The sequence below is a fragment of the Tamandua tetradactyla genome, chromosome 5, assembly GCF_023851605.1.
Source record: "Tamandua tetradactyla isolate mTamTet1 chromosome 5, mTamTet1.pri, whole genome shotgun sequence".
In the NCBI taxonomy this organism is placed as follows: domain Eukaryota; kingdom Metazoa; phylum Chordata; class Mammalia; order Pilosa; family Myrmecophagidae; genus Tamandua; species Tamandua tetradactyla.
The window spans coordinates 93,090,517-93,117,918 of record NC_135331.1 but is presented as its reverse complement, the minus strand read 5'-3'; the positions used below and the strand labels follow the sequence as shown (position 1 = coordinate 93,117,918).

The 27,402-nt window shown below is 49.3% G+C and overlaps 2 protein-coding genes across 3 annotated transcripts in view; one reads left to right on the top strand and one right to left on the bottom strand.

The window, feature by feature from the left end:
• The first annotated feature begins 362 nt into the window (after positions 1 to 362).
• On the top strand, positions 363 to 23,128 carry BNIP5 (BCL2 interacting protein 5). Its single transcript, XM_077161614.1, has 12 exons — positions 363 to 657; positions 8,805 to 9,442; positions 10,796 to 10,918; positions 12,358 to 12,422; positions 12,705 to 12,945; positions 13,920 to 14,051; positions 15,033 to 15,094; positions 15,377 to 15,617; positions 16,523 to 16,654; positions 17,533 to 17,597; positions 19,184 to 19,447; positions 21,135 to 23,128. Exons 2-12 carry the CDS (start codon positions 8,809 to 8,811, stop codon positions 21,168 to 21,170), a joined length of 1,995 nt encoding a protein of 664 aa, XP_077017729.1. The 5' UTR covers positions 363 to 657; positions 8,805 to 8,808; the 3' UTR covers positions 21,171 to 23,128.
• Positions 23,129 to 24,139: 1,011 nt separating this feature from the next.
• PNPLA1 (patatin like domain 1, omega-hydroxyceramide transacylase) overlaps positions 24,140 to 27,402 on the bottom strand; it is a 56,352-nt gene continuing 53,089 nt past the window's right edge. For both annotated transcript variants that reach the window (XM_077161610.1, XM_077161612.1), the window contains exon 9: positions 24,140 to 26,917. In XM_077161610.1, the coding sequence (XP_077017725.1) occupies positions 26,867 to 26,917 (51 nt within the window). In that variant the 3' untranslated portion in view covers positions 24,140 to 26,866. The remainder of the gene's footprint in view (positions 26,918 to 27,402) is intronic.

Sequence of the window (27,402 nt, the reverse complement as noted above, 5' to 3'; positions counted from 1 at the left end):
GAGTCTTTAGTCTCTAGGTCAAGGAATAAACATGCTCCCCAGTCACCTCTCTTTCTCAATCCTTCCTTCCCTGCTGACCTTTCACGACAACCAAGTGAAGGTGGCGGAGGTGATAAAGCTACACAGAAGCAAACCTCCTCCTTCTCCCCACCCCTCGCCTGCGTTTCCCATAAACGCTTGTTTATAATTCCATGGACTGGTCTTCCCCAAGCCAGGCCTAAGGTTGTTTGCTCAGAGGTTGGTTTCTTCTTGGGGTTTGGGTGCAATAAGGAAGTTGTCAAGTGAAACTGTTTTTTTTCCAGGGTGGCTGAGCTAAGCCTCCTATCACCGGAGGAGAAGGAAGGGGCAAGGACCAGGTCACAGCAGGTGGAGGAGGGTGGGCTGGCCCATGGTGCTTTGGATTGGCTGCCCGTGAGTGAGCTCAGCTCCTGGGTGAGACGATTTATATGACTGAAAGCATCTTCTGAGACACTCTGAAAACTGGCAGCAGCAATAGCAGCATCTTCTCCCTGGGAGAGCTGGGCCTGACCCTTTATCAGACACCCCTTCCAGCCAACAGGGAGAGTGCTGAGTCACCGAGGGGTGCCCGACGCAGAGCAGGCCAGGGGAATCTCAGCCGACCGTGTCCTGGGACAGGAGCAACTTCTGTGGTCCGAGGTTGGTTGAACAATACCCTCATCTTTGGAGGTTGGAGCATTTGGGTAGATATCTTGGCATACCGAAAAGAGGGTAGACCCTGGAGACAGACTCTGAGTCCAGCCCCAGTTCTGCCGCTGGTTTATTGGGCCCTCTATGGCCCTCGGTTTCCTCTTCTCTGAAAAGATGGAGCAGGGTTCAATGAAGAGATCTCAACCGGATGTCACCTGAGAGCTCTGAACTCACCTGGAGTGCGGTGTGCTAGCCAAGCAGCCCTGAGCAAGAAACTTAATTTCCTGAGCCTCCCGTTCCTAGTCTGCAGAATGCGGGTCCGTTACATGTCTGTCCCTCTGGTTTCCTTGTAGGATGTTGTAGAGGTGGAGTCAGAGTGTGTGTCAAGGGAAGACTTACATAAACAGGAGGTGTTATTGCCTAGTTCTGTGCTCTTAAGATTCTCGGCAGTTAGTCTAAAGAGAAGGGGCTCTTATGAAAAGAACTGGTGGCTTGATTCTCTGCTAGGAGATTTTTTTGGGGGGTGGGGGGTGGATTTTAACTCACCATTTCCATCCCGCGCCCCAGGCAGCAGTTGCCTTGTGGTCTTGGATAGAAGACAAGATGGGAGTGGATGTGGAGAGAGGTAGGGGTGGGGGCGCTTCCTGAGCACACTCTAGGAGTGGGGTGGAGGGAGCGGAGATACTTTTCGGAGTTCTCCAGCTTTTTGAACGACGTCTGCACTGCTCCCTACCCGAATCTGCCCCGCTAATCTGTCACAGTTTCCCAAGTTCATGGCTGTGACTTTCCACCCTGGGGACTCTGGGTGTGAGATGGTTGTGGGCCGGCGGTGCCAATGAGAAGTAGATTGGGAGCTCCTGGTGCGGCCCTGGCCCTCTGGCCCACCCACAGCGGGTAGGTTTCCTGCCCAGTGGTCTGTGAACCCCGCCCCATGCTCACAATCTTTGGTTCTGGGCCACTGATGTCTGTATCTGGACACACGTGGACACCTGACTCTACGTGTACCAGCCCCGGTGAGGGTGTGTATCGATAAGGTTATTTCTGTCGGGATGAAATAGCAATCATGCTCATGGGTAAGTCCCTGTGTGTGTATATGAGTGACTGTATTTATGGGAGGCTGCTGGGTATTGGAGGGAGAAAACAGGATTAAGAATCAGGAGAAGTGGACTCAAGTCCCAGGTTTCCACTTCTTGGTGGTATGGCCTTGGGCATGTCTCTTAATTGCTCAGAGCCTCAATTCCCTATTTGCTAGCTCCTTGGATTCCCAGGGCCGTGACAGAGGTTAAATGAGACAATGCAGATAAAAGCTTTCTCTGGATATTGCATGGGGCAGCACAGAGTTGATCTGACTTCACGTCTGTCTGCATACCTGTGCGTGCTTCATGTGCGTGTAAACATGGACATGGCGCTGAGCCATGCAGGCTGGGTCCTCCTTCCTGCGAGTTAGAATTCGACAGGGAGGCAGAGGGCAAATAGCTCCATAGATAATTTTCCTCTTACAATTGGGACCATACAAATACAATTTAAATGGCATGTTATGAGTCCGTGTTGGTTTATATGGGGTGCATGCATGTTTTGTGGGTACACTTCCACTACGGATGTGCAACAGGTCGGTTATTTCTTAAATACCTTTTGGGTGTCGCCTACAGAGGTGGGGCAGGGAACGGTGTGAGAGAGCAGTTCCAGAGCAGAGGGGCTGGATAAGGAAAATAGAGATGCGTATATAGATGATGTCAGTGTACAGTTTAAAGAATAACCAAAAAAAAAAAAAAGCAGCATATTGGGGATAAAAATAACCAAACTTCCTGCTCCACAGTAGTTCAAGGTCAGTTTTGTGTGCTTTCTTTGGGTTGTTTGTCGTTTTCATACACCTCACGGGAACACGTCATGTCTTATCAGAACTCATCTGCTCTGCAGACCGGTTGGATATTTCTGAGTTGATTTGGACTTTGCTCTGAAGTTCACTCTCTACCAAGGCAATAAACAAGTTTACTAGAACAGCTGGGTTTCCCTGCACTGATGATCTACCGCTGTCACAGGATCACTGGTCTGAAAGCATGTTCTGGACAGGGCAGGATTTCCTGACAGTCAGGTCAGCGCAGCTTAGCCCACAGACAGAGCAGGGGCACAAAATGAGTAAAAAGAGGAGAGAAAAAAGAAAGTTCTGTCTTGATGAATTCTGGATAAGCAGAATCTTGACAGCCAGAAAATCTAGAAAGACTTAGTTTGGGTATATATAGAAATTGGGGAGGGGCTGATGTGAAAGCATAATCTTCTCCGGGCTCAGGGACTTTAAAAAGCTGAGGACAAAGAGGGTCCTTCACAGGGCAGGTGGGTTTGCCTTCCCGGGCCAACCACAACTCCTCAGAGGAGGGGCGGTCAGAGACGTAGGAGGAAAACTGAGCTGAGTTTGGTCTCAATCACCAACAGAGGAAAAAATCGCAAGAAGCAAGTGGACATAGTAGCAAATGCTGCAGCACCTTTTAGTGGGATGGGGGATGAGAAGAGGTCACTGGATTTGGAATTAGACCTCGGGGGAGTCTGGGATTCTCTCTGCACTGGGGAAGCACCCCTGTGATAGCTGAGGCTCCAACTCACCCATCTTGTCCTCTCCCTGCCTCCAGGGCTGCAGCAGCTGCTGGGTTTGGTTACCCTCCCTAACTTCTCTCATCCCCCTCTGGGCTCAGGGCACTCGTTGCTCTAGGGAGGAGGGGACCAAATCTAGGCAGTTTTCTTGAAAAAAAAAAATCAACAAGGAAGCACATCGCCTGGTGTCACTGTTTGGTGCCCTGGTCAGAGGTGGCAGCGTGCCCTTTGAGAGTGGCAGGAGGGCAAAGTGATCCTCATCAACGGCGAAATGGCTGTCCACAGCAGTGACAGCTTTTTGAGAGATTCCTGCGCCTTTTTTCCCATTAGCTGGGTAAAGACGCTCTGTGAGTTGGGCCTCCTGAAGCCAAGTTAGTGCAGGAGGAAGGGGGCTGAGCTGAACAAGGGCGGTGTGTGGGTTTGGCTGATTTTGTGGGGTTTGCTATTGAACAGCTATCAGCCAGCCCCGTCCAATTTGCCCTGACCACAAGAACACATGGAAAAGGCAGAACTCTGACGCCATTCAGTAAATATACCTGGCTCAGTTTGCTTTGATCTTAAAATCAAATGGAACTTTCGCTCCAACTTATCTTCTCCTAAGACCACGTGCCTCTAAGAGGGAGCAATGCCAGGGGTATGGAACATTGCTGACCCCACGATGGACCCACACCCCAATTCCTGCCCATGGGAAGTGGAGCAGGGCTACTTGCCTTGAGGGCATACGGTGACTTTTGCTCAGGATGACACCCCTAGCTCCAAGAGCAATTCCTGGCACACCACGGTGTTTATTGCATGTTGGTTGAAAGTATAAATAAGAACAAAGAAGATCATTTTCCTCTATGATCTTTTTTTCTTATCCCACCCTGGTGGCATTTTGGAAGTCCAACCGTACGGGAGCCTCCAAAGGCTTTTAAGAACACATGTCAATTTCCATGTAAGGTCCAGGCACAGTGTTTACTACATCCCAGGTGTTCCTTTTAGGACACATTAAAATACAAATAAGCCTTTCCAGTTGCCTGCCTCCCCCCACCCGAGGCTCTTTTGCCATTTGCTCCGAGATCGCCTGCCTGTGGCTGCCCAGGACCACCGGCCTCAGCCAGCTGGGGCTGCAGTGCTGTCCAGCCCTTCGTCCCCAGACCACGCTCCAAGAAGGGAAGGCTTCCTACATGTTCCGCTCACCCGCATTTCTCCCTGTGTCATTTCTTATCTCTTTAATGTATCTTCCTCACATCCTCACGGGATCCCCACACATATATTGCAATGACAGATCCTTATATTTGCCTCTAAGCTGGACATAGCACTAGAGTACATTTTAGGGTAAATGGGTCTGTTGGTAAAAACTGGAGATATTATATTAATACATAATTTAGATTCCATACCAATGAATAACGAAATGCATGATATTGCTATAATGTAAACAAGCCTGAGGCTGCTGTGGGGAGAAGTTACAGTAAGGAGGCAAGGGAGACCAGTCGGGGGTGCTGCACCAGCCCGGTGTGCAGTGCGGTGGTGGGAGGATGGAGGTGGGAGACGTGGCTGGATGCTGGATGTGCTTTGAAAGTGGGACCGACAGGCCCTGCACATGGATCGGATATGTGGAGGGAGAGAAGGAGAGGGTAAGGGATGAATTCAAATTTTTGCCCTTGGCGGCTGGAAGAACGGAGTCGCCATTTCCTGAGCCATTTCTTGAAATTCACAGCAGCTGGTTGGATCAGCAGGCAGGTCTTGGGCATGTTCCAGGTGAGGACACTGGCACGGAAGAGATGCACGAGCCATCCAGGGTCACAGGGCTTGTAAAGCGCAGGGGTCAGGCGGTCCTGGTTTCCTGATGCTGCTGCAATAAAGCACCACAAACTTAGTAGTTTGGGATGCAAATTTATTATGTTAGGTTCTGTCTATAGAGGAGAGGAGTGTATTGAAGTCTCCCACTATTATTGTTGAAACGTCTATCGCTCCCTTTGCTTTTACCAATTTCTGTCTCATGTACTTTGGAGCTCCTTGATTTGGAGCATAAACATTTATGACTATTATTTCTTCTCGCTGAATTGTCCCTTTAATTCATATATGGTGTCCTTCTTTGTCTCTTATGAAATCTTTACACTTAAAGATTAATTTTGTCTGATATTAGTGTTAACTACTCCTGCTTTCTTTTGGTACAGCTTGCGTAGAAAATCTTTTTCCATCCTTTCACTTTCAATCTATTTGTATCCTTATGTCTAAGATGTCTCTTGTAAGCAGCATATAGCTGGCTCATATTTCTTAGTCCATTCTGCCAATCTGTATCTTCTAATTGGTGAGTTTAGCCCATTAAAAGTCAAAGTTATTACTGAAAAGGCATTTCTTGATCCACCATCTTATCTTTTGGGTTTTATTTGTCAGATCTATACATTCTTTCCCCTCTTTCTCTTTTAATCCTTTAAGCTATCCTTAAAGTAACTCTTCAATTCTGTGCCCTACCCCAGGCCTCCCTCTCCTGTCTTTTTTTTTCAACTGGCAGAACTCCCTTTAGTATTTCTTGTAGGTCTGATCTCTTATTGACAAACTCTTTCAGGATTTGTTTGTCTGTGAAAATTTTAATCTCTCCCTCAGTTTTGCAGGACAATTTGGCTGGGAACAGAAGTCTTGGTTGGAAGTCTTTCTCTTTCAGGACCTTAAATATATCATATCACTGCTTTCTCACCTCCATAGTGCCAGCTGAGTAGTCTGAACTCAGTCTTACGCAGTTTCCCTTGTATATAATAGATTGTTTTTCTCTTGCTGCTTTCAGAATTTTCTGCTTCTCTTCAACGTTTGATGGACTGATCAGTATGTGTCTTGGGGAAGGCCCCATTGGATGTATTCTATTTGGAGTTTGTTGAGCTTTTTCACTTGCATATTCACGTCCTTTAAAAGGGTTGGGAAATTTCTCCTCCATTATATCTTCCACTACTCTTCCTAGCTCTTTACTCCTCTTTTCTCCTTCTGGGACACCAATGATTCTTATATTTGTGTGCTTTGTTTTGTCCATCATTTCCCTGAGATTGAATTCAAAATTTTCCATCTTTTTTTGCCTTTTTGAGTGTTCAAAATCAGTTGTCCTGTCCTCCAGTTTGCTTATTCTTTCTTCTGCCTCTTCAAATCTGCTGTTGTGTGTCTCTAGAATGTTTTTTATTTGGTCTACAGCATCTTTAATCACTAATATATCTGCTATTTTTCTATTCTTTCAAATTCCTCTTTATGCTCTTCTAGTGTCTTCCTGATCTCCTTTATGTCATCAGCCCTCCCATGTATTTTATTTAGTAGAGTTATATGAACATCTTTGATTAGTTGTTCCAATGATAGAACAGTTGTTCTAACGTCCAAATTTGGTCGTTAGGCTGGGCTATATCTGTCTGTATCATGATACGCTTAGTGATCTTCTGCTGTCTTCATGGCATGTAAATATCTTGATTGGTTTACTTTGGAAGTTTTCCTTCAGTAGTCTAAAAGCCTTGTGTTTCGGGATGGATGTGGAGCAGGATGCAGGGTAAGGGGCATACCAGTGCGGTAACATGCTGCAGTGCAGGTGTAGGCGCAAGTTGGAGATGCTACGCGGGTGCCTGTGAGCCTGGGTGCCCAGAGGCGAGAGGATGTGGCTGTGTGGGTGCACCGGTCTGGGGAGGGCAGGGCGCTGGCGTGTGCCCTGGTCTAGGAGGCGGGGCCCTTTGTGCGCAGGCGCAGAGCTCATGGCAGTGGTCGGTACTGCACCTGCGTGGGATGGGGGCGGATGTGGCCCGGCTGCACAGGTCAGGCTTTCCCAGAGCTGGAGGGGGTGAGACTGAGGGCCCTGCGCATGTGCAGATCTGGGAGGGCCAGTAAACTGATGTACATGTGCGTGGAGCTCAGGTGGGATGGGGTGGGGCTGCTTGACTCTATGGGCTGGGGGCGGGTGTAGCTTAGATAGAAAGGTAAGCACCCGCCGTCTTTACGTGCTGTCCACTGCCTGCAGGAGGTAGGCACTGGGAGGTAGGGTTCCGGAGGGACGGTCAGGGACTGCGCTTTTGCAGCAGAGGTAGGTTGGACTGTGGCAGGCGCGCACGCACTTGGGGAGGGGGTGTGAGGCAGGTACATGAGGGGTTGGTGGGACAGGGTCGCTTGGCGCACACGAGGTGGGGGGGTGCAGGTGATGGGGTTCAGGTGCATGGGCTGTGGGGTGAATCACCGGTCAGGGGACTGCACTGGGGGCGGGTAGCGTGTTCCAGGACCCCGCTTCGCTTACTTCCTAGTCTCTGTCTCCCTGTCCGTGCACTCCTGAGGGCTCCGGACTTCCGTGTTAGGCTGTTTGCACCAGCCTGACTGTCTCCGGTTCTCTGCTTCTCAGCATCTCAGCTTTTGCAACCAGCGCCTCCCTATGTGGTGGAGAAGACTCTCCCAGGTCCCTTACACCCTGGAATTGCCATCTCAATCGCCCTCTTGTCCTTTCTATAGCTGTTCCTTGAGCAGGGTTGAACTCAATCTATCCTATTCCACCATCTTCCTGGAACTTCCTTCTTGTTTTAGGTTCTGGAGGCCCAAAGTCCAAAATGAGTCTCACTAGGCTAAAATCAGGGTGTTGGCAGGGCTGCGTTCCTTCTGGAGGCTCCCGGGGAGAGTCATCTCTGTGCCTTTTCTGGCATCTAGAGGCTGTGTGCTGGAAGGTGACATAGCCACAGGTTCTGCAGATGAGGCCGTGGGCACATTTGGGGGCCATGTTTTCAGCCCACACACCTCCCCTTCCACAGCCCAATCCATCCAGTTCTTCCCCCTTAACCCTCACTGGACTCCAAGGTGTGCCCCTGGGTAAGGCCTGTGTGAGCGTGGGTTCCCCAGCGGGAGCTTTGCTAGTGGAGCAGGAGTGATTCTGGAGAAGAAGGAACTGTCATGTGGGTTCATCTTCTCCAGCTTTCCTTTGCCACTATTCCTGCTTGGTGCAGCCCAGGGTTTCTCCCAGGGCTTCTCATCTTGGCCTGCTTCTCTTGAACAGTGACTCTTGGCTTTGGCCTGTTTGTGCCATTGTGGTCCATCGAAGGTTGCCAGCCTTGTGTCCCATTCCCTCAGGTCTCTCGGGGTGGCGAACTAATGTGATGAGCCAACCTGTGGGAGTGTTTGCATGTCACCCTCCCAAGTGACATATTTCCATATTCAAGGAGATGTGTAAAATCATGGGGGAGTGCTCTTGGATTAAAGGCCCTAGGATAACCTGATGAGGGAAGGGTTTGGGGCAGGGACTCTTGGTTCAATGAAGCTTCAGCTGATTAGCTGTGGGGCTGCTGAGACATTCAGTCTTGACCTAGGGACCTGGGCCAGGTTGATTCTAGACCTGGCTCCCCTACTGTTGAGCTGGCTGATCTGGGGTGTGACCTCCCCGTGTTTCACTTTCCCTTCTCTGGGAAATGGGCATGAGGATGCCCCCTCCCCACCCCAGGGTTGCCGAGGAATTTAAAGGCAACAACAGCTTGGGAAAAGTGGTGACACAAGAGGTTGACATGGCTCATGTGGATGGGTGAAGGGCAGCGGCTGGCCCTGGCTTCCCCTGCGGCAGTTTCTAAGGGGGTTGTTTGTTTCGGTTGTAGCGCAATGGAGAATCCACGGCCCCCGAAGAAGTCCTTGTCAGACAGGAAAGCCAGGTCCCTGGACAGGCCGCAGACTACCAGGAAGGACTCGGAGTCGCCGGACTGCCGGTGTCTTTCCTTGCCCACCACCCCCAGCAGGAGGGGGCTCCGCCGCACGGCCCGCGATGGGGCAGGCTGCTTGGAGAGGCCAGCTCAGCCCCTGGAGGCTCCAGGCGCTCCGGCCGCGGCCCTGTGTCTGGAGGAGACCGGGGCGTTTCTCCGCAGCGAGCAGGGACCCCCGCGGGACGCAACGAAGGACAAGGCCCAGAAGCGGGCCAGTCCCGGGTGGCTGAAGACCCTGCTGAACTTCTTCCTGAGGTCGGACCCCGAGGAGCCTGAAGAAAAGGCCAGCAAGAAGCCAAAGGGGAGGGATGGCCTCCCTCGGCCCGTGGCGTCCCCTGCGGCCCCCGGGGAGCCAGCCCTCCGAAGGAAAGGCCAGGACAAGAAGGGCAGCCGCAGAAGAACCTTGGGGCACAGGAGACAGGGTGCCGAAGAAACGAAGGGGGCTCCGGATGAAGAGGGCAGAGGCCAGGAGGCTGGGCTGCCCAAGGTGGTGGCCTCAGGCCCCGAGCACGCCACGCTGGGCCCAGCTTGCAGGGGTGAGCAGACCCTACCTGTTTCTATGGCAACCCCTTTCCATAGGGCCAGTGCTCCCTAAGCTGGCCCCTCAGATCTCTCAACAGAGGGGAATTGGGGGGTTGAGGGGGCTGGTGGGGACAATGCCCCTGTGAACTTTGCTGGAGGTAGACCAGTACACTGGCTAAGAGCTTGAGGTCAAACCCCAGCTCTTCCACATATCAGCTGTGTGACCTCAGGCTGGTGATTTCACTCTCTGAGCCACATTTTTTCTTTTTCCTTCTAAAATGGAGATAATAATAGTTAGTGTCTCATGGAAGGTGCTCAGAGGATGGTAGCTATTATTGCTTATTTTTTCTAAATATTTTTGTGTTAAGTTATACAGAACATACAGTTTGCCATTTTAGCAGTTTTTAAGTATATAATTTGGTGATATTGATTACATTGCCAATGTTAGACTACTATTATCACCAGCCTCTCTTTCATTTTTTATTTTATTTATTTTTCTTTTTCTGTGAAAAATAACATATATACAAAAAGCAATATGTTTCAAAGCACAGTGCTTTGAAACAGATTTCAGAGTGTGGTATGGATTACAATTCCACAATTTTAGGTTTTTACTTCTAGTTGCTCTAAGATTCTGGGGACTAAAAGAAACGTCAGTATAACGATTCAGCATTCATACTCGTTTGGTAAACCCGACCTTCTCTGTATACCTCCACCACCTTCTCTGTGTAACTCCACCAGCTATTATTAAGTACTCCACTTTGAGAAGCATGGTCCTAGAAGTGGACAGACAGGGAAGCGGGAGAGGAGGGAAGCTTTACCCCTTCACACTGGTCCACATGTGAGGGCTGGGGTGGGTGCTGAGGAAGAGGAAGAGTTGCTGCCGGGGTGCTAGAGACCTCCGTTCTAGACTTGGCTCCACTGGGAATAAACTTGCTGTGTGCCGCTGAGTAACCTGTTGCCCTCTCTGAAATCTTTGTTTCCTCATTTGTAAGATGAGGGATCTAGTCCCTAAATGGCCTCCTAATCTGACTCCAGGGATCCTGGGGATGAATTTCTAAGATTTGAATGTCCGGCCAACACCTCGGGGGAGATGGAGCCTGGTCCTGCAGTGCTCCAAACATACCATATTTTTAATGGGGAGAAGAGATTAAAGGAAGCTCCAGGATTTGGGGTGAGGTGGGGTGACTGGGATGCGGTAGAGTGGACACAGCTCTTTTCAACTCCAGCCTTGCCGAGTTCCTGATTTTTTTGTTAAGCCTAGAGTTGTCTCTGGCTGCACCTATCCTTTGAATTTTGTGCAGGTTTTTTGGTTGGTTAGCAAGATCAGATGAGTGTCACCCCCCTACTCACTCAACTCTGCATTCCAGGCTGGGAAGATCCTGATCTCCACGGGTCGTTACTCAGCGAAGCTGGAGTCACAGACGTTTCTTCTCAAGCCACAGATCACCAGCCAGACGAGGAGCGAAAGCCCGAGGGCGCACCGGAATCCAGTTAGTGTCCTTTTCTGTCTGCAGCCGGGAAGACCGTGAACACGAGGTGTCGATTGCTCTGAATGCCTCTCTCAGAATAAATGCCCTCTCGGCTCTTCCAGAGCCAAGAAACATGTGGGCTCTTTACTTATTTCCGAGTTTCACAGGAAAGGGTCAGTCATTGGAAAGGCTGCTGGCACGTGTGTTAATGAGAACGGGACTTTTTTTTTTTTTAGTCTTTTCAAATTAATTTTACTTTAAAAAACATATAGAAGAATGGAAAGAACAGTTTAATATAGATATATATATACACTCATACTTGTTAACAATCGTCCATTTTTGCTTCAAGGTGTGTGTGCAATTTTGTCACTAAATCATTTTAAAGTAGAATGATGCTTCACTCCTAAATCTTTAAGCATGCGTCTCCAAAAAATAAGGACATTAAACTGTTGTTGCACCTAACAAAATCAATATTAATTCCCTCTTTACCTAACTGTCTGTAGAGAATGGGTATATTTTAAAAGGCAAGAAATGGAGAGGCTCTGTGCCTGTTAAAGAAAAACTTAGTTTGGAAGGTTTTTTTGGTTATTTTACATGCTAATTGTTTTCTCACATGAGAGGAATCAACTGGTAGACTGAGTCAGGGAACAAAAGCCAAACAGGATTTATAAGCAAGAGGAAGTGAGGGTAGGAGAATAAGGGGAGTGAAAATTGGCAGTTAGCCTCAGAACAGTGAATGCTATTGGCACTTTTTTGTGTGTAAACTGATCAGCTGGTAGCTGGCAGAGTTCAGTCTGTGCATAATGTCCTTGAATGGGTTAGCTAGGGGTATCAAAGAAAATCATTTCAGTTGTTTGTGACTTCTCCATAAAACCTTGGGAATGTGGCCGAGGTGCAGACATGACAGGCTGCCTCTGAGCCTGTGACCTTCCGTCCCCCACCTTACTTAGGCAGGGTGGCCATCATTTCCCCAACAAGAATTTTGCAGGTTCAAAGATCAGCATTAGCCTTGCAAAGCAAGTACTGTCCCTCATTTGATGGCTTGACAACCTTCTGAGGGAGACAGGTATGGATTATGATCCACACTTCCCATGGGAAGAAATGGAGGCTCAGAGAGGTTAAGAGACTTACCCAAGATCACACAGCTCACTGATGTTTACCAACATGTGAAGTTCAAAAGGAATAATGTGGCACAAACTGAAAGTTCAATGCCCAGGGCTAATGTGAAACTTCCTGCAGAGAAATGCATGCTTTGGTTTATTACCCTTGCCCTGTGGATCTACTGATGCCCTCCAAGGCTCCCTCAGAAGGACTGGTCCAGAGAATGTGGCACTTTCCCCACTTCTCTGGCTTCAGGAACTGTTTTAAGAGGGCTTTGCCCAACCGAGAGACCCAGTTGATCTCAGAAATCCAAGACAGTCATTTAGAAAGATTAATTGGGTACATTCGCTTTTTTCTAGAGGATGATATCATCCGGAAGATAGTGGAACTTCTCCAGAGAGTGGGAGACCAGTGGGAAGAAGAGGTGAGGAGCAAGCCAACTGGACAGATCCACAAGGGCATGCTGATTTCCTCCTTCCCCTCCTTGCTTGACCCCTTCCTGTCCTTTGAGAGCCGAGAGCCGGCTCTAGCCTCTTCCCCTCCCTACAGCCTCCAGACCTCTGTCCCCTGCTCCTCTGGGCTCTACTGCCTCCCCTAATCTGGGGCTGCACTACAATATGTGGTTGCTCTCCAGTTGCTTTCAGGGCAGCTTTCCCCCTCTCCTAGTTCGGGGGCCCTGACTCAGTTTCTCTCCTTTCCCTCACAGAGACGTCAAACCCAGCAGCTAGAGGTGGCTCTGCAAAACTCAGCACCAGCTATCAGGAAGACATCCCAGGAGAAAAAGCCCAACATCAAGAGAGGCTTTTCTCATAAGAAACATGACTCTGAGGAATCCAAGAGGGTGGGGGCTGCAGGTGTTGTCAGCCCTGAGGTCCGGCTGCCCAAGAAGCACAGCTTTCTGCCCATGTGTGTTGGTGGCCAACGGCCATCCATTCCCAGCAGCTCTGGTAAGCAGGCTCTGTGGTTGCCATAGCAACACAGCAGCGCCCTCCCCCTCTGGAACCTTCCCTAGGGCTGGAGTTAGCCATGTTAAGGGCTGCTGTCAGAGTTCTGACTTGTGCATTCTGCCCTGAGTGGTATGGGGAAGGCTGTGGGGAAGAGAGAAGCAGCTGTATGCCAGCCGATCTGGCCAACCCAGCAAAGCTCAGGGATTTGCCAACTATCCTCATCTCTCTGCAGCCTGGTGGGGGTTAGTGGTGGAAGAAGGAATTAGAGCTTGGGAGGCAGGAGACCTGAGTTCTGAGCTCTGTAGGTTCCATGCCTTTCCCCTTCTCTCTGCCTCAGTTTCTTCACCTGCAAAATAAGACACTCCCCTATTGTGAATCAATCAGTCCTCACAATCACCTTATGAAGCATACATTATTTTCCCCATTTTACAGATGGAGGAACTGAGGCTCTAGGAGGTAAAGCAATGTGTTCAAGGTCCCATGGCCCATTAATGAAGGAGCCAGAACTGGACGGACAGTGGCTCAGGGAAATTGTTTCATCCTGGGGATCAGGGAGGAACAGTCTAACAGGTCACCCTGGCTAGGGGGATTTATAAGAGGGTACCTCTAATAGTGGGATTTTAAGTCACATGCAGAGATATTTTTATGCAGGGGGATTCTGGCTGTGACTCCTTAATCCATACAATGAGGAGGAATCAACTGCTCAACTTGTTGAACAAGCCAGATGGCTGAGGAATAGGGGAGCCAGGGGAATGGAGGAGAGAGAAATAAAGCCCAGGGAAGCTAGTGCAGTGGAAGGGCAGATGGGATAAGAAGGCTGGGTCTGGGCCAGTAAATCAGAGACATGGCCCAGCCCCAGCCATGGTCTCTGTGGTTTGGCCATGGAACCCATTTCAAAACCTGGGCTAACTTCTGTGTATTAGTTAACATCCTCAGACAGATGTCATACACTCACCATTTCATTCTGTTTCCAGACCTGGAAGAACCTGAAATCCAAGAGGCCCTGTCTGCAGACATTGGGCATCCGAGTCCCTTTGAGCTTTCTAGCCAAGCAGGAAGCTTGGGGCCAGAAGAGGAGTTGCAGCTGGACAGAACCTTGGAATTCAGTGAGTACCCTCTCACCGTTTCTCAGAGGCCCCTCTGAAAACCTCTGGCTTGACACCTCCACTTGCAGGAGGGAAACTGAGTCAGAGAGGGGCAGTGACCTGCCCCGAACCACTCAGCAGGCTGGGAAGCAGCACGGGGTCCAGCGCCCAGGCCCTGAGCCAGACCACTACTCCTTACCGTGTCTGAGTCTCAACTGCAAAATGGCAGGAGTGACAGCCCCGTTCTTGGGGAGGTTGACATAAGTAATGCATGGAAAGCATGGGGCCGAGTAGATGGTACAGATCCTTGGGCCTCGGTTTGAATCTGGGCTCTGGCCCCTCTGAGCTACGTGGATGTGGGCAAGTTTCCCCATCTCTCTGGTTTCCGTTTCCTCATCTGCAAAATGGGGCTGATAATAGTACCTACTTCCTAGAGTTGCTGGAGACTCTTGATGGGTCAATGTCTGTGAAGTACTTAGAGCAGTTCCCACTGGCAGCTAATAAATACCAGTTGCCAGTGAGTGTTATTATTATAGTTGGTGTTTTTATTTAGCCCAATTTGAGAAGCAGAGCCTCGGAAGACGTGAGGAGGATGGAAAGGGGTAGAAGCCATAGGAGGGAAGCTCAGTAAGTGATGGCTGCTGTTGTTATTATTTCAGCATTGGTAGAGCCAGGCCTGGAATCACATAATCATTGTTAATCGCATGTCTGAAAAGACTTGTTAAAAATTTCCGCTTCTACTCCCCAACCTCCTGGTTTTCTGCTTCTTTTGGTTTGCTTTTCACAAGACATGTGCCTCTAAGGAGAATGGGGGAGGCCCTGTGAGGCCTAGAAGAGGAGAAAGGTGAGGGGACTTGGGGAGTCAGGCCTCTCCCCATGGGGCTTCCGGCACCTTCCACCAACCCAGCACATCACAGGCCCTCACTGGCGAACAAATAACTGCACGTGGGTTTCCAGGAAGCCTGCTCTCTAATATTTAAACAACCCCTTTGATCTTTTTAGAAGAATTCATCCAGAGGATCATCGACCTACTCCAAGACGCAGAAGAGCAGGGAGCAGAAAAGGTGAGGAAGGCTCCCACGTGGCCCCTCGCCCTCACTATGGACACCCCCCACCCTATCTGGTGTCATTCCTCACCCCCTGCCCCTATAATTCTCCTTCTCGCCAAAGCCCAGCTCCAGGCCCTCCTCCTTCCTGGAGCCTCCCCATGCCTGCCCCAGAGTTCTTCTTACCTTCTCAGCCGGTCTCCTGGTTTCACGGGATTCTGGTCCATCTCCCCCGCCCACTCCCTTGCAAGCTTCTCAAAGTCAGGGGCCCTGACTCAGTTTCTCTCATCGCTCCCACAGCGACATCAAGCCCAGCAGCCAGAGATGGCTGCAGACAACCTGGCCCCCACCTGCAGGAAGAAATCTCAAGAGAGAAAGTCCAGCTTCAGGAGATCTTTTTCTCTCAAGAAACACAGTTCCAAGGAGCCCAAGAAAGCAGGGACTGCAGGCACGGCTAGCCCCGAGGCCTGGCCGCCCAAGAAGCACAGCTTTCTGCCCATGTGTGTTTCTGGCCATCGGCCCTCCATCCCCAGCAGTCTTGGTGAGGAGCCTGGTATTGCCATGGTAACCAGAAGCTGCCTCTGGTCTCAGAAGCTTCCTCCAGAGCAGGGGTTGGCCAGCTGGATGGCACAGCACGCTCAGTGTTAACTGACATCTGCCTTCCGGTCTGAGCAGCATGGGGTGGTGGGGACTGCGGAGAGGAGAGGAGGCCTGGTTGCCAGCAGGACTCATCACCCACAATACACACACACACACACACACACACACACACACACACACACACACACACACACACACACACACACACACATATTCATACTTAAGATGCAAATGTGGTATAAGAGCAGTGGTTCTTAAAGTGCATCAAGATCACCTGGAAAGCTGATAAAAAATTACAGAGACCCAGGATTGATGAGGTAGGAGAGGACCTGGGCCTCCCTGCTTCCCACTACACAAAGTGTAGGGACCAGTGTCAGGGGGCCCACCTAACATCTATGGGGTGCCTAGTGTAGTGCCGCTTTCTCACATTGTCTTATTCACAGAACCCTGTGAGTCAAATGGATCCCTGTTAGTTCCATTTGACACATAAAGAAAGTGGGATTCACAAAGGCTAAGTGACTTGGCAAAGCTTTGCAGAATAAAGGGGGTGGGGTGGGGAGTGGGGCTCACTTGGTGGGAGCCGGTATCCCCGACTTTTTGTTTTCCCATCTGCTGTGCTCCCGGACCGGAGAAGGCAGAGGGGCTGGGTGGAAAGACAAAGACAGCGAGAGCGCTGTGAGCCCCTGAGGCCAATCGGAGGGGGCAGGGAACTCCTCGAGGAGCGGGGAAACCAGCACCCCGGCCGCCAGGGCCTTTGAACACCGCCTCAGGACCTAGGTTCGGCCATAGTTCGTGGACTTGAGAGCCACGTAAAAGGCCCTCACACTGTCTCTGTTTTGCCTTCAGATTTGGAGCGTCTCGACTACCAGGAGCCCTCGCCTGCCGAAGGGGGGCCCGCGGGATCCCCAGAAACCCCCACCCAGGCGGGAAGCCACAAGCCTGAGGGGGCGGCTCAGCTGGAGGAAGCGTGCGAATCCAGTTAGTATCAGCCTTGACAGCGTCCCCAGGGGATTCTTTTGTTGACTCCAGGTGGGGAATCGGAGAGGGAGCTGAGACGCCGGAGCAGGGGAGGCCGCAGGCTTGAATTTAAATGGGGCTGTCGGGGCGGAGTCGCAGGTGGAGCGCCTCCTTCCGGCGGAGAACCTGCCAATCCCGCGGCGGGCCTCGGCCGCCCCCCCTCCCCCACTACTGTTTTGCTTGCATTTCTCCTGGAAGATCCCCGGCTTGCTCTGTGCCTCCTAACCAGTGGGGTCCTGGCAAACAGGTTCTCGGGGATTGGAGTTTGTAGTATTGGCAGATTTTTCCAGTATTTCCACAGTGCAAATATTTCCACTGTGGTTGATTTCGAGCTTCCAATATCTTAATGACTGGTTTTCAATCAGCCATCAGTGGGAGCAGAGTCCCGCCCGCACTGCTTTTTAACCGAAGCCTGTGGGTATCCTCCGGTCCTACGGCATCACTGGCTGTGGGGTTTCCCCTCCTCGCATTCAGTTTAGCAGCTTCTGGTCCCAGCTCCCGTTTTTTGACCGTTCCGTCACCCAAGTGATAGAGGCCTCAGTTTCCCCATCTGTCAAAATGGAGCTGAATGTGGTTATAATTGGGCCTGGGCAGACGCCCTTTAAGGTCCCTTTTATCTTGGTAGAGCAAATCCAGACAAAACTCTCATGCCCCATGTTTAGGGGGTAAATCCTAGTTTAGGGGGAAGGGTTTTCTTTGCCCTTCACAAATGCGTGCTGTCTTTTTGAGATAAAATGCTTTCCTTGATCAATGGATATGTCCTTGCAGAACTTTATTGGTGGAAGGGGATTGGGTTTCATCTGGTCGATAGCCCCTCCATTTTCCTTTATTTTCCTTAGAGAAGATGATTGTCCAGAAGCTGGTGGCCCTCCTCCATGAAGTGGATGGCGAGTTGGGGAAGAAGGTGAGGACCACTCATTCTTCCCCAGGCAGACCCCAGGGGCCTCACCACCCCACAGCTGAGACCTGAGTTCAATCCCCATCTCTGCAACTCTGGGCAGCCTTGGCATGTCCCTTAACCTCTCTGAGCCTCGGTGTCTTCTCTTGCAAAATGAGGGATAGACTCTACTTGTCAAAGTTTAGAGCATGTATAGAAAATGCCAGACACGTAGCAGATGAGATAAATGTTAGTTTATTATAATATACTGCTCATATTATAATAAACTCTGCCAGCAAGGACCTCCTCCAGTTGAATCCTCCATTGAGTTCAGCTCATGGCCCACCCCTGGGATCATCCTTCTGCCACCTTGGGGACTTGCCAGTGTCATCCTCTGCTGTCTTCCTTTTCACTCTCTGTCTCGGCCACACACTTCTATGTGGTCTCCAATTATTTCAAGCTTGTCGATTTTCCTCCCCTGCTAGTTAGCCTGTAGGAGAAGGTCCCCTGCCCATGAAGGCTCACTGTCCACTTGGTGAGACAAACACAAACGGCATGTGAAGTGGCATCAGGCGCCATCTCTGGCCATAGCTGAACGGTCAGTATGGCAGACACTGCGGGTGACTGGCCCTCCTGCCACAGTGCACACCAGCCCAGACTCCAGCTGCCAGCACCTGCTCCTTTTTACCTGAGGACTGGCCTCCTCAGAGGCCATTTTGCCACCCGTGGATTATGCTGGAGTTAACACGCCTCACCTCCCCAGGAGCTGCTCTCGACAAGGGCCAATGAGAGTGGGTGTATAAATACCCCAGCTCCCTCGCCCCTCGGGAGGGGTACCCCTGAGGGGTGTGCTCCACACTGGCTCCCAGAATTCCCTGGAGAGATTAGGCTCCAGTTGCCACCCAGTATGGGCTTCCTTCCCATCCTTGTCCCCTGTCTCCTCTCCCCCATCAATGTTTCCTGGGATCATTTTCCAAATAAGCTACCTACAACTGGGTCCTTGTCTCTGGGTCTGCTTCTGGGGGACCCTCCCTGAGACATTTAGGTATTGAGAGGAGGAGCTTGCTGGAGGCGGCTTAGGGTGGAAACTAAAATTTATCTAATGGCTACTCTGCACTAAACACTTTACACAAATGATCTCACTTAACTCTGCCCACCATCAACCCTAGGTGGATATCATTACTCCCATTTTACCAGGGAGCTCAGAGAGGTCACCAGGCCTGCAAAATTGATTTAAGCATTAGTAATCTGAGTCCAAAGACCTGCAGTGTTTAGGTCCTTTTTTTAACTTTTTATTAAAGGCACCAACACAGAGTACAAAATTTCCCATTTTAACCACATTCACTTGTTCAATCCAATAGTATTAATTATATTCACAACCTGCACTCCCCCCGCCCCCTTTGTCCTGCTGCTTTCAGTTGTTCCATACAGAAGAGATTCTGAGAGGCCAGGGGTTAGGGAGAGCAGCGGAATTTCACAAGGAGAGCTTATGCCAGGGACAAGGTGCCAGGGTACCCAGCCTGGCTGCACGGAGCTGGGGGGTGGTGGGCGACCGCTGGTGGAGGGGACTACCGGCCAGCAATGCTGATCACCTGCTTCATTTCTGTTTCCAGATCAGGAGACACCCCAGCTTTAAGAGGTTTCTATACGAGCTCTCAGACTCCAACCTCAGAAAGCTGGCAGCCACCCTGCGCAGCCAAGTTGCCCTCCCCGCTGAGCCTGACGGGAACCTTGCCAAGAGACCCTTCCCATTTGCTGATGGCTTAGCTAAGAAATTTGCTGGCAACCATAGCCATGCTGTCCCCCGCCTCATGGGCCTCGGGGGGCACTACAGCGGACACACATATGCCCAATTCCCATACAGGGAAACCACACCGGTGAGAAAGGGTGACACTGTGGCACAAATGATAACAGAAGGGCTTGTGGTGGGCCTCAAGGGGGATCTGCTTCTGTCCTCTCCCATCCCTTACTTAACCCAGGACTTTTAGGATCTACTTCAAATGCTATCTCTTTGTTGAGCCTCTCTGAGACAATTCTATAGTACAATGATCTTTTTCCTTTCCAAAATCTTCACTGGCTTTACTCCATGATTAGCATCTTCTTTATTTGGCTCTGGTTTCTAATTGTATGCTCATTTTCATACTTTGATATCAGAATGGAATATTGACTGTTTACTATCTTAATGTGCTCCTTATTACTTAAAAGATTCTGCAGCTTGGCTTCCCAATTCTAGGCTGTCAGAAAAAGTAAACAACAGAGCAAAGTCAGGTTACCTATCAAATAAGGGATGAGAAGGCTGTGTGGCTGTTTGGTTCTAGAAGCTTCCAGAAGGTGATCATTTACTGACCGTGGCCTTGGTTGGTTGATTGGTTAATTGCATCTCCCTGCCATCACCCTCACTGTTCTGGATGGGTTTAGGCTTTTCTTAATGATTCCCCCTCTCCTAGAGGCTCTGGAATTTTCCCTGTAGAGATAATATATATCACTATATATATTTTATTCTGAATTTTCATGTTTTCTGGTAGACTCTAATAAACAGATTTTTCCCACCCTTTTCAAAATCACTTAAGGTTACCTACTTACAAACATTCTACTCAAATCTATAGTGTAGAAGTCACTGAATGAAGGTATAACTTTAAAGGAAGGAAGTATTCTGTTGCTGTTGGACAAACATGACCAGAATTTCTATATCCAAGTGGTCCCCTGGGAAACCAGACACACTGTAATGATGCACCCATCACTGAAAACACTTCTGCTCGCGTCTCTTGAAATCACCTTTAGAAACCATCTGATCAGTCTCTCAAGAAAGCTGGTCATATTTCATGATAGTCATACCTTGTCATTCAAATGTTTTACTCCCTAATGTCTTGCTTTCCTGGTGGTGCCTCTCTTTCCTTGGCCTCAGTATCTTCTTCTGGTAAGAGGGGATTATTATGGATAAGTTGCCCTCTAGACTGGGCTAGATGATAGCTTATAAGGTGACCTGAACTCTCTGTGAAAGATACGGTAGAATCACCAGTTATGACATCCTCAGTAGCCCCAATTCCACTTTCTTGTTTTACTGACCATTCTTTCAGCCACTACCCATGCGTTCAGGATACTTATTGAAAACCTCCTATGGGCTCACTGTGTAGGGTGCTGTAAGGGTCTGCAGATGGTCCTGCCTTCAAAGATTTCATCTACTAGTGCAAAAGACAAGATGTTTACTGATGACAAAATTAAATAACAATTAAACGTCAATCGAGTGCTAATTAAGGTCGATGAAGCAAGTTGGTCCTGGGAGGCTTCTAGGAGGCAGCAGTCATTGATTTTGATCTTTGAGGATGGGGAGGCTTTAGCTGGGGAGAAAGGCCCAAGAAAGCACCGTAGGCAGTGGTGGTGCTATAAGCAAAGACCCGGAGGGGGAACTAGTGTGGGGTGTTGATGGGATAATGGGAAGTCTGATGTTACCTGAGTCAAGGGAAAGTTAGGGAGAAGCAGCCACTCTAACTGTAGGGCCAGTTAATGAGGGACCCACGACTGACTGAGTTACGACTAAAACCTGTGTTCTTTTTCTCCTTCCAGCACAACACGAGTCCTCAGACCCAAAGTCCAGATTGAAAGCTGTGTCTGCACCCCGGGTTCCCATGAACTGGCCAAACCATTGTCAAATTTAGCCAGGAGGACACCTTAAAGATGCCTCATGATGCCCCAATCCCATGTTTCACAGACATGACTGAAGACAACAGCGGACAGCCATCTGTGTCTGTACACCATTGTGGGTTTGTTAAGGTTGAGAATGCACACAGCCTTTGTCCATGAATCTAGATGCAGAGGCTACGTTGGGGGGAAGGAGTGCTGGACTGGGAGTCAGGCGATCAGGACTCACCTGCTGAACCTGACACGAGCTTGCTGGTAGACCTTGGGCACAGCCCCTCTCCGCACCATACCCTGGATCCTGGGCTGACATGGGAGACCCCACAGACCTTTTCCGGCACTATCATGATGAAATCTCTCTAAAGAGAAGTAGTCAGCACCTTTGCCCTGTGGTTAAATATACTTCACTGGGCTAGAGGCAGACTTGAAGTCTTCACTGAATGAATGAAGGCATGAATGGGAGAACCCCTGAGATCCAGGCAACTCTGCCAAGCATTCCCTGGGAAATTGGTCCTCAACTAAAATGGTGAGGCCTGTGGGTTAGGGAGGAAAATGGGGGGCCTACCTTGACTGGCACTGCCATGAGTGCTGGAGCAGGAACCAAACCCTTGGGTTCTAGGGCCAATCCTAGTGCCAACTTTTGTCTCCCTGGGCAGATCTCCCAATTCTTATTTTCATTTAACAGTGAGACTAAATCCTTAATCTTTTTTGTCATCATAAATTTTCTCAAGTCATAGGGGCCACAAATATGTAGCCTTCACGTGGAAGGCCTGCTGACATTTTTCCAGATGTTAAAAAAGAATCTCAGTTAAAAAAATTAATTTCTATTTAATCCTTCACCAGAATACCCACATGCATTTTAACAGAGGTGCATCCATGTGCAAAACATCAGTGCTTGATGCCTGTATGGGTTCATAGATGCCTCCCAGAAACTCTGCAGGCCCCAGATGGGGGAGACCTAGAGGTGAGGGACCCCTGGAATCTCGGAATCCTTCCATCCCTGTGCCCTGTAATTCTTTGACCAGAAAAATGAAGATAATACCTTGCATCTCTCTCATCTTATGAGGGTTTGTTTAGAATCAATGAGAAAATAGGCACGAAGAGTTCTGAAAATTAAACAGCGGCGTGTCCATGTATGTCGTTTTTCTTATGATGGCTACGAGCTGGGTTGTCTTCAGGAAATGGAGGAATGCTGCCAAGAGGCCACCTCAGAGGGCCCCAAGGTGTTGCTATTCACGTTCTAGACATTGTAGATTTATGATCACTTATTTTCCAACTAACGGCAGTCAAGTGTCTTGAGGAAGAAGCTCCTTTTTGTATTTGCACAAAGGTGAGGTGTGTGCAGGTGGAAGTGCTGCCTTCTACACAGGTGAACAATTTCAGCAGCTGGGCTCGGATGGGCCGATTCACTTCCAACATAGGACGGCGAACAGATGTCTAATTCCCTTGGACATTGCCTGAAACACGTGGCCATAAGGAAGAGGGTGTTAAAACCTTGATGGCCAACTAAATCTTGGTACTATTGGTGGATATTGTATTTCTGTGTTGAGCTGTGGTGAGCCCCAACGGGGGTGGTTGTGGAGGGGGAGGGGCTGAGGGCCCAGAGACCCTGGCTACTTAGATGGGACCGACCCAAACCCGACGCAAAGATTTGGGAAGTTGAACTCTGGGCATATTCTGAAATTCGTTTAGTTTTTATTGCCTCTGAGAAGTGGGACAGAGAGGAGCTATTTATGGATTTATTTTAGACAGTGTTCAGGAACATAGCACCAAGTTATGAAGGATTGGAATAGGTTATGAAATGAAGGGCGGGGACCTTTTGTACATAGTTTCTTATTTGGAATGGTGTTCTTTAAGTTGTATGTGTATTTGGTATGAGTTCCTGATGCTGGCATCTGAGTCTCATTTTTGTACTGTGTTATTTGAGCAAATAAAATTGACTCTCACAAAGGTCTGCCTGGGTTATTCATGATGAGGGCAAGAGGGAAACTCACCTGGCATCAACCTCCTTGTGTCTTCTCCCCACCTGTCCCATCCTGGGGATGCCAACTCACTGAGGCAGTCAAAGGGCCCTGGGCTGGGCGGCAGGGGACCCAGCTGCCTGTTTTAGTTCAGCCGCCCGCAGGCTCTGTGACCTTGGGAGAATGTACTTCCTTCCAGAATTGATATTCCACCTACTGTGTGACTCTTCGGGTGACAGTCCATTGAATACACCGTTATCACACCTGCATGTTTGGGAAAATCTGGACCAGTCCCGAGTCTCCCTCCTCTGTCTTATTAGTTGTCACCCAAAGCCTGATGTCCAAACTCTGTCACTCGAAACCAGGATAAAAATAGAATACGGTTCCTGGTTTGAGGTTCAGAAAATGTGGTCTCCATGGAAAGGCCTCCTTTCCCCTCCCTGTTTGTGCATGAATCCTTCCAGCGGCTTCCTGGGGAAGGGCTTCCTTTTGTGTGTCCAGCTTTTCTCCTTCTCAAACCGCACTTACATCCTCCACCCCTTTGAGCCTCACTGCCACACTGGGTCGGCAGGACAAGGCAGCCTTATGATTCTCATCTCACAGAGGAGGAAACTCGGGCTCAGAGAGGGTTCAAGGTCACACAACCAGCACAAGTCCGAACCTGATCAGTGCTCTGTGCTAGTGCCCTCCTTGTGTGTAATCCATTAGTTAATTTATTCAGCCAACGTTTAATGAGCACTTACTATGTACCGGGTCTTATGGTAGCTTTGTGGAATGCATGGATGTGAAAGACACAACCCCAGACGCTCAAAGACTTCACTGGTTATGGGGATTTTGTGCCAATAGGGATATAGGGTGGTGAGGACACAATTTGGGGGGGGTGTCCTCCCTTGTCTCACACTACGGCTTTTATAAGAGCACTGAGGTGCTTTTAAGAGGTGGACAAGAGACATCACAATTTTTTATCTTTTTCTTATTTTATTTTATTTTAACATTTATTCCGCCTAGTATTTATTCATTTTTAATCCATATGTTTTACTCATCTGTCCAAAAGGTAGAGAAAAGAAGCATCAGACACAAGGTTTTCACAATCACACAGCCGCATTGCAAAAGCTCTATCATTATACAATCATCTTCAAAAGATGGCTACTGGAACACGGCTCTACATGTTCAGGCAGTTCTCTCCAGCCTCTCTGTTATGCCTTAACTAAAAAGATGATATCCATTTAATGTGTAAGAATAACCTCCAGGATAACCTCTCGACTCTGTTTGGAATCTCTCAGCCAATGATACTTTCTTTTGTCTCATTTCTCTCTTTTCCCTTTCGGTGGAGAAGGTTTTCTCAATCCCTTGGTGCTGAGTCTCAGCTCATTCTAGGATTTCTGTCCCACGTTGCCAGGAAGGTCCACACCCCTGGGAGTCATGTCCCACATAGACAGGGGGAGGGTGGTGAGATTGTTTGTTGTGTTGGCTGAGAGAGAGAGGCCACATCTGAGCAACAGAAGAGGTTCTCTTAATTTTAAGTAGGTTTAGCCTATCCTTTGCAGGGTTAAGTATCATATAAACAAACCCCAAGATTGGGGGCTCAGGCTATTGCTTTGGTTGTCCCCACTGCTTGTGAGAATATCAAGAATTCTTCACTTGGGGAAGTTGAATTTTCCCCCTTTCTCACCATTCCCCCAAGGGGACTTTGCAAATACTTTTTTACTCATTGTTCAAATCACTCTGGGATTTATCCGGGCATCACTCTGGACAAACCTACAAAATCTCGTGCCCTACTCAAGGCTCCATGGACTTATGATTACACTGAGATATCACAATTTAATTAACTTATCGCTCCCTGGGAAGTCAGGAGGCTGAGTAGGTGAGGCGGAGACAATAGGGTCAGCAGGAAGTGGTTGAATTAGGTGGGCCAGGTGAGTTACAGGAAAGTCTGTGCTGGGGTCATGCAGATATGCATGTTTGGAAGACAAGACAGTATTCCAGCCTTGGCCTTGGCATCAGTGAGCACAGTTGTTGGCATGTAAAAACGATCCATTAGTGTATTTTTTGTTGTTGTTGCATGGTCTGGGAATCGAACCCAGATCTCCCACATGGAAAGCAAATATTCTAAGGGGAAAGTAATTCATTAAGGTTGTCAGAGTTAACTGATAAAAATACAGAAGGCCCAGTTAAATTTGAGTTTCAAATAAATAATAAATAATTGCAATTGGGGACATATGCTAAATAATTATTCAATGCTTACTTGAAATTCAAATTTAACAAAGTGTACTATATTTTATCTGGCGACCCAAAACTCATGCAAGTAAAGCAATTCACTTAATTATCCCAAAATGAGGAAGAGGGAATAAAAGAAATGCAAGGGGATTTATTGATGCTTGCAACATAATTGACATTAAAAGCATCTGGGCTTTAAATACAGGCTTTAAGTTAAAACAATAATTATTATTAAGTTTGAGTCTCCCTTGCACACCAGGAAACAAGCATCTCCTGAGCTGTGTAGAGAGAAAACCCTCCAGGACACGTCTCGGGGTCTCTGGGCAGAAGCCGCCCGCAAACAGCGAGGATGACCCTGGAGAAATGGCCTGGAAACCGCGGCCAGCTGGGCAGCCTCCAGGGACCCGTCTCTCCCCCACTGCACAACCTCCAGGGCTCTTCCCTTTGCGGGTCTGGGCCACAGAATCAAGCAGAGTGGCCAGAAGATGCAAGAACAGCTGGACCTCTCAAAAGCACAGTTAGGTTCTTCCAGGCAGAACCTTCTCAAGGGGGCTTGTGTGGACTCATTCCCTGGAACGGCCCCATTACCTGCAGGCCCCTGGGCATCCCTGCCACTGTCCTTTCCCCCGACCCCTCACCCTAGCCCCCAGTTCCCGCCTCCAACATGGCTTAAATGTGCACACAACCATTCTTAGTCTAGAGTTTTCTCCCTCCCTTTTGCTCTGGGTTTCGCATTCCAGAATCTGCTAAACAAATGCATCTGAGACCCACAGGCGGCCGGCCTTCCTCACTGGGACTCGTTGGGCACGGAGGTTATCTGCTTTCTGGGAGGCCAGAAGTGTCTTTCTTGTGGAATATTTTCCAAAAGGTGTGGCCAGCAGGCAGGGGGTCTGCCGGCATACACCCCGACGGGAGATGAAGGAGGCAGAACTTGGCCTTGCATTTCCCCTACAACCACACTAGGGCTCAGGCAAGTCGAGGGCAGCTGGTCTCAACCCCAGATGACCTTGTGATCCCTGGGGAGCTTTTAAAGACCCCCATGACCAGGCTGCCCCTTCCATCAGGTGGCTCCCATGAGCGGCTGGGGTGGGAGACAGGGCTCTAGTGGTTCCAGCTCCTATACCGTTAGAATGCAAAGCCAAACAAAACAAAAGACGAAGTTGTTCTCTTGATGGGGTTGGAAGTAAGGAAGCCACACCACCGGGAATAGGAGGGTGCACCCACAGCTCCGGTCTGCCAGACCCCTGACCGGGCTGGTGGAATGGGTCCTGGGGAGGCTAGAACCCTCAGGGTGGGGTCAGGAGGAAGATCCCGGAGCCCAGCTGCCAAGTGGAGTCTGCGTTTGTTGAGTGCTTTCAGCAGCTTCCAGCAGGATCCCAGGGAAGCCGAGAAGTTGGTTAGACAAGGACTGGCAAGTGGGCGCTGCCCCTGAGCCCCGAAAGGCCTAGGGTCAGGGGAGGCATCTGCTTGGCCTCAGGGTCCTCAGGTTCTCTCCCATTCCAGGTCAGATTCTCTCTCTCGGATCACGGCTTCCTAGGGAAAGAACACGGATTCATCACTTCTAATTTCTAAGTCAGTCGACTTCCTTCATCTTAATTCCACTCAAGATATCCCTCACAGCATCGTAAGCCTTGGGCAACCCTGAGCAAGTAGGTAGTTTCCATTCTAGCCAACCTCATGAGTCGAGATCAGAAATCTCAATGTATAACCAAAGGCAGTTAGGGGGTTTCTTTATTGTACAAGGGCCCTGGGCTGCTCTACAAATGGAATTTTCTACAGGGAGGTGAAAAAAGAGTGTTTGAAATATTATTCCATTTATGCAAGTTTAAAAAATTTCAGGAGCATCACTCACAATTGGGCAGCAGGCACACTGAACAAGGGCATGACGTCACTATTTAAGGGACTAGGTACTTCTACAACAATGCAGCTTTGTATGATAGTTTCACAGTTTTCTAACAGTTGGCAGCAAAGTCCAAAATCAGTATATTAAGACAATTTTCTTACGGCTGGCAGTCATG

Excerpts from the sequence above, each read along its gene's own strand:
- BNIP5 (XM_077161614.1), top strand. The coding sequence starts at position 8,809 with ATGGAGAATCCACGGCCCCCGAAGAAGTCCTTGTCAGACAGGAAAGCC. Across the intron at positions 12,946-13,919 it reads ATCCATTCCCAGCAGCTCTG|ACCTGGAAGAACCTGAAATC; the intron begins GTAAGCAGGCTC and ends TTCTGTTTCCAG. Across the intron at positions 15,095-15,376 it reads AAGAGCAGGGAGCAGAAAAG|CGACATCAAGCCCAGCAGCC; the intron begins GTGAGGAAGGCT and ends TCGCTCCCACAG.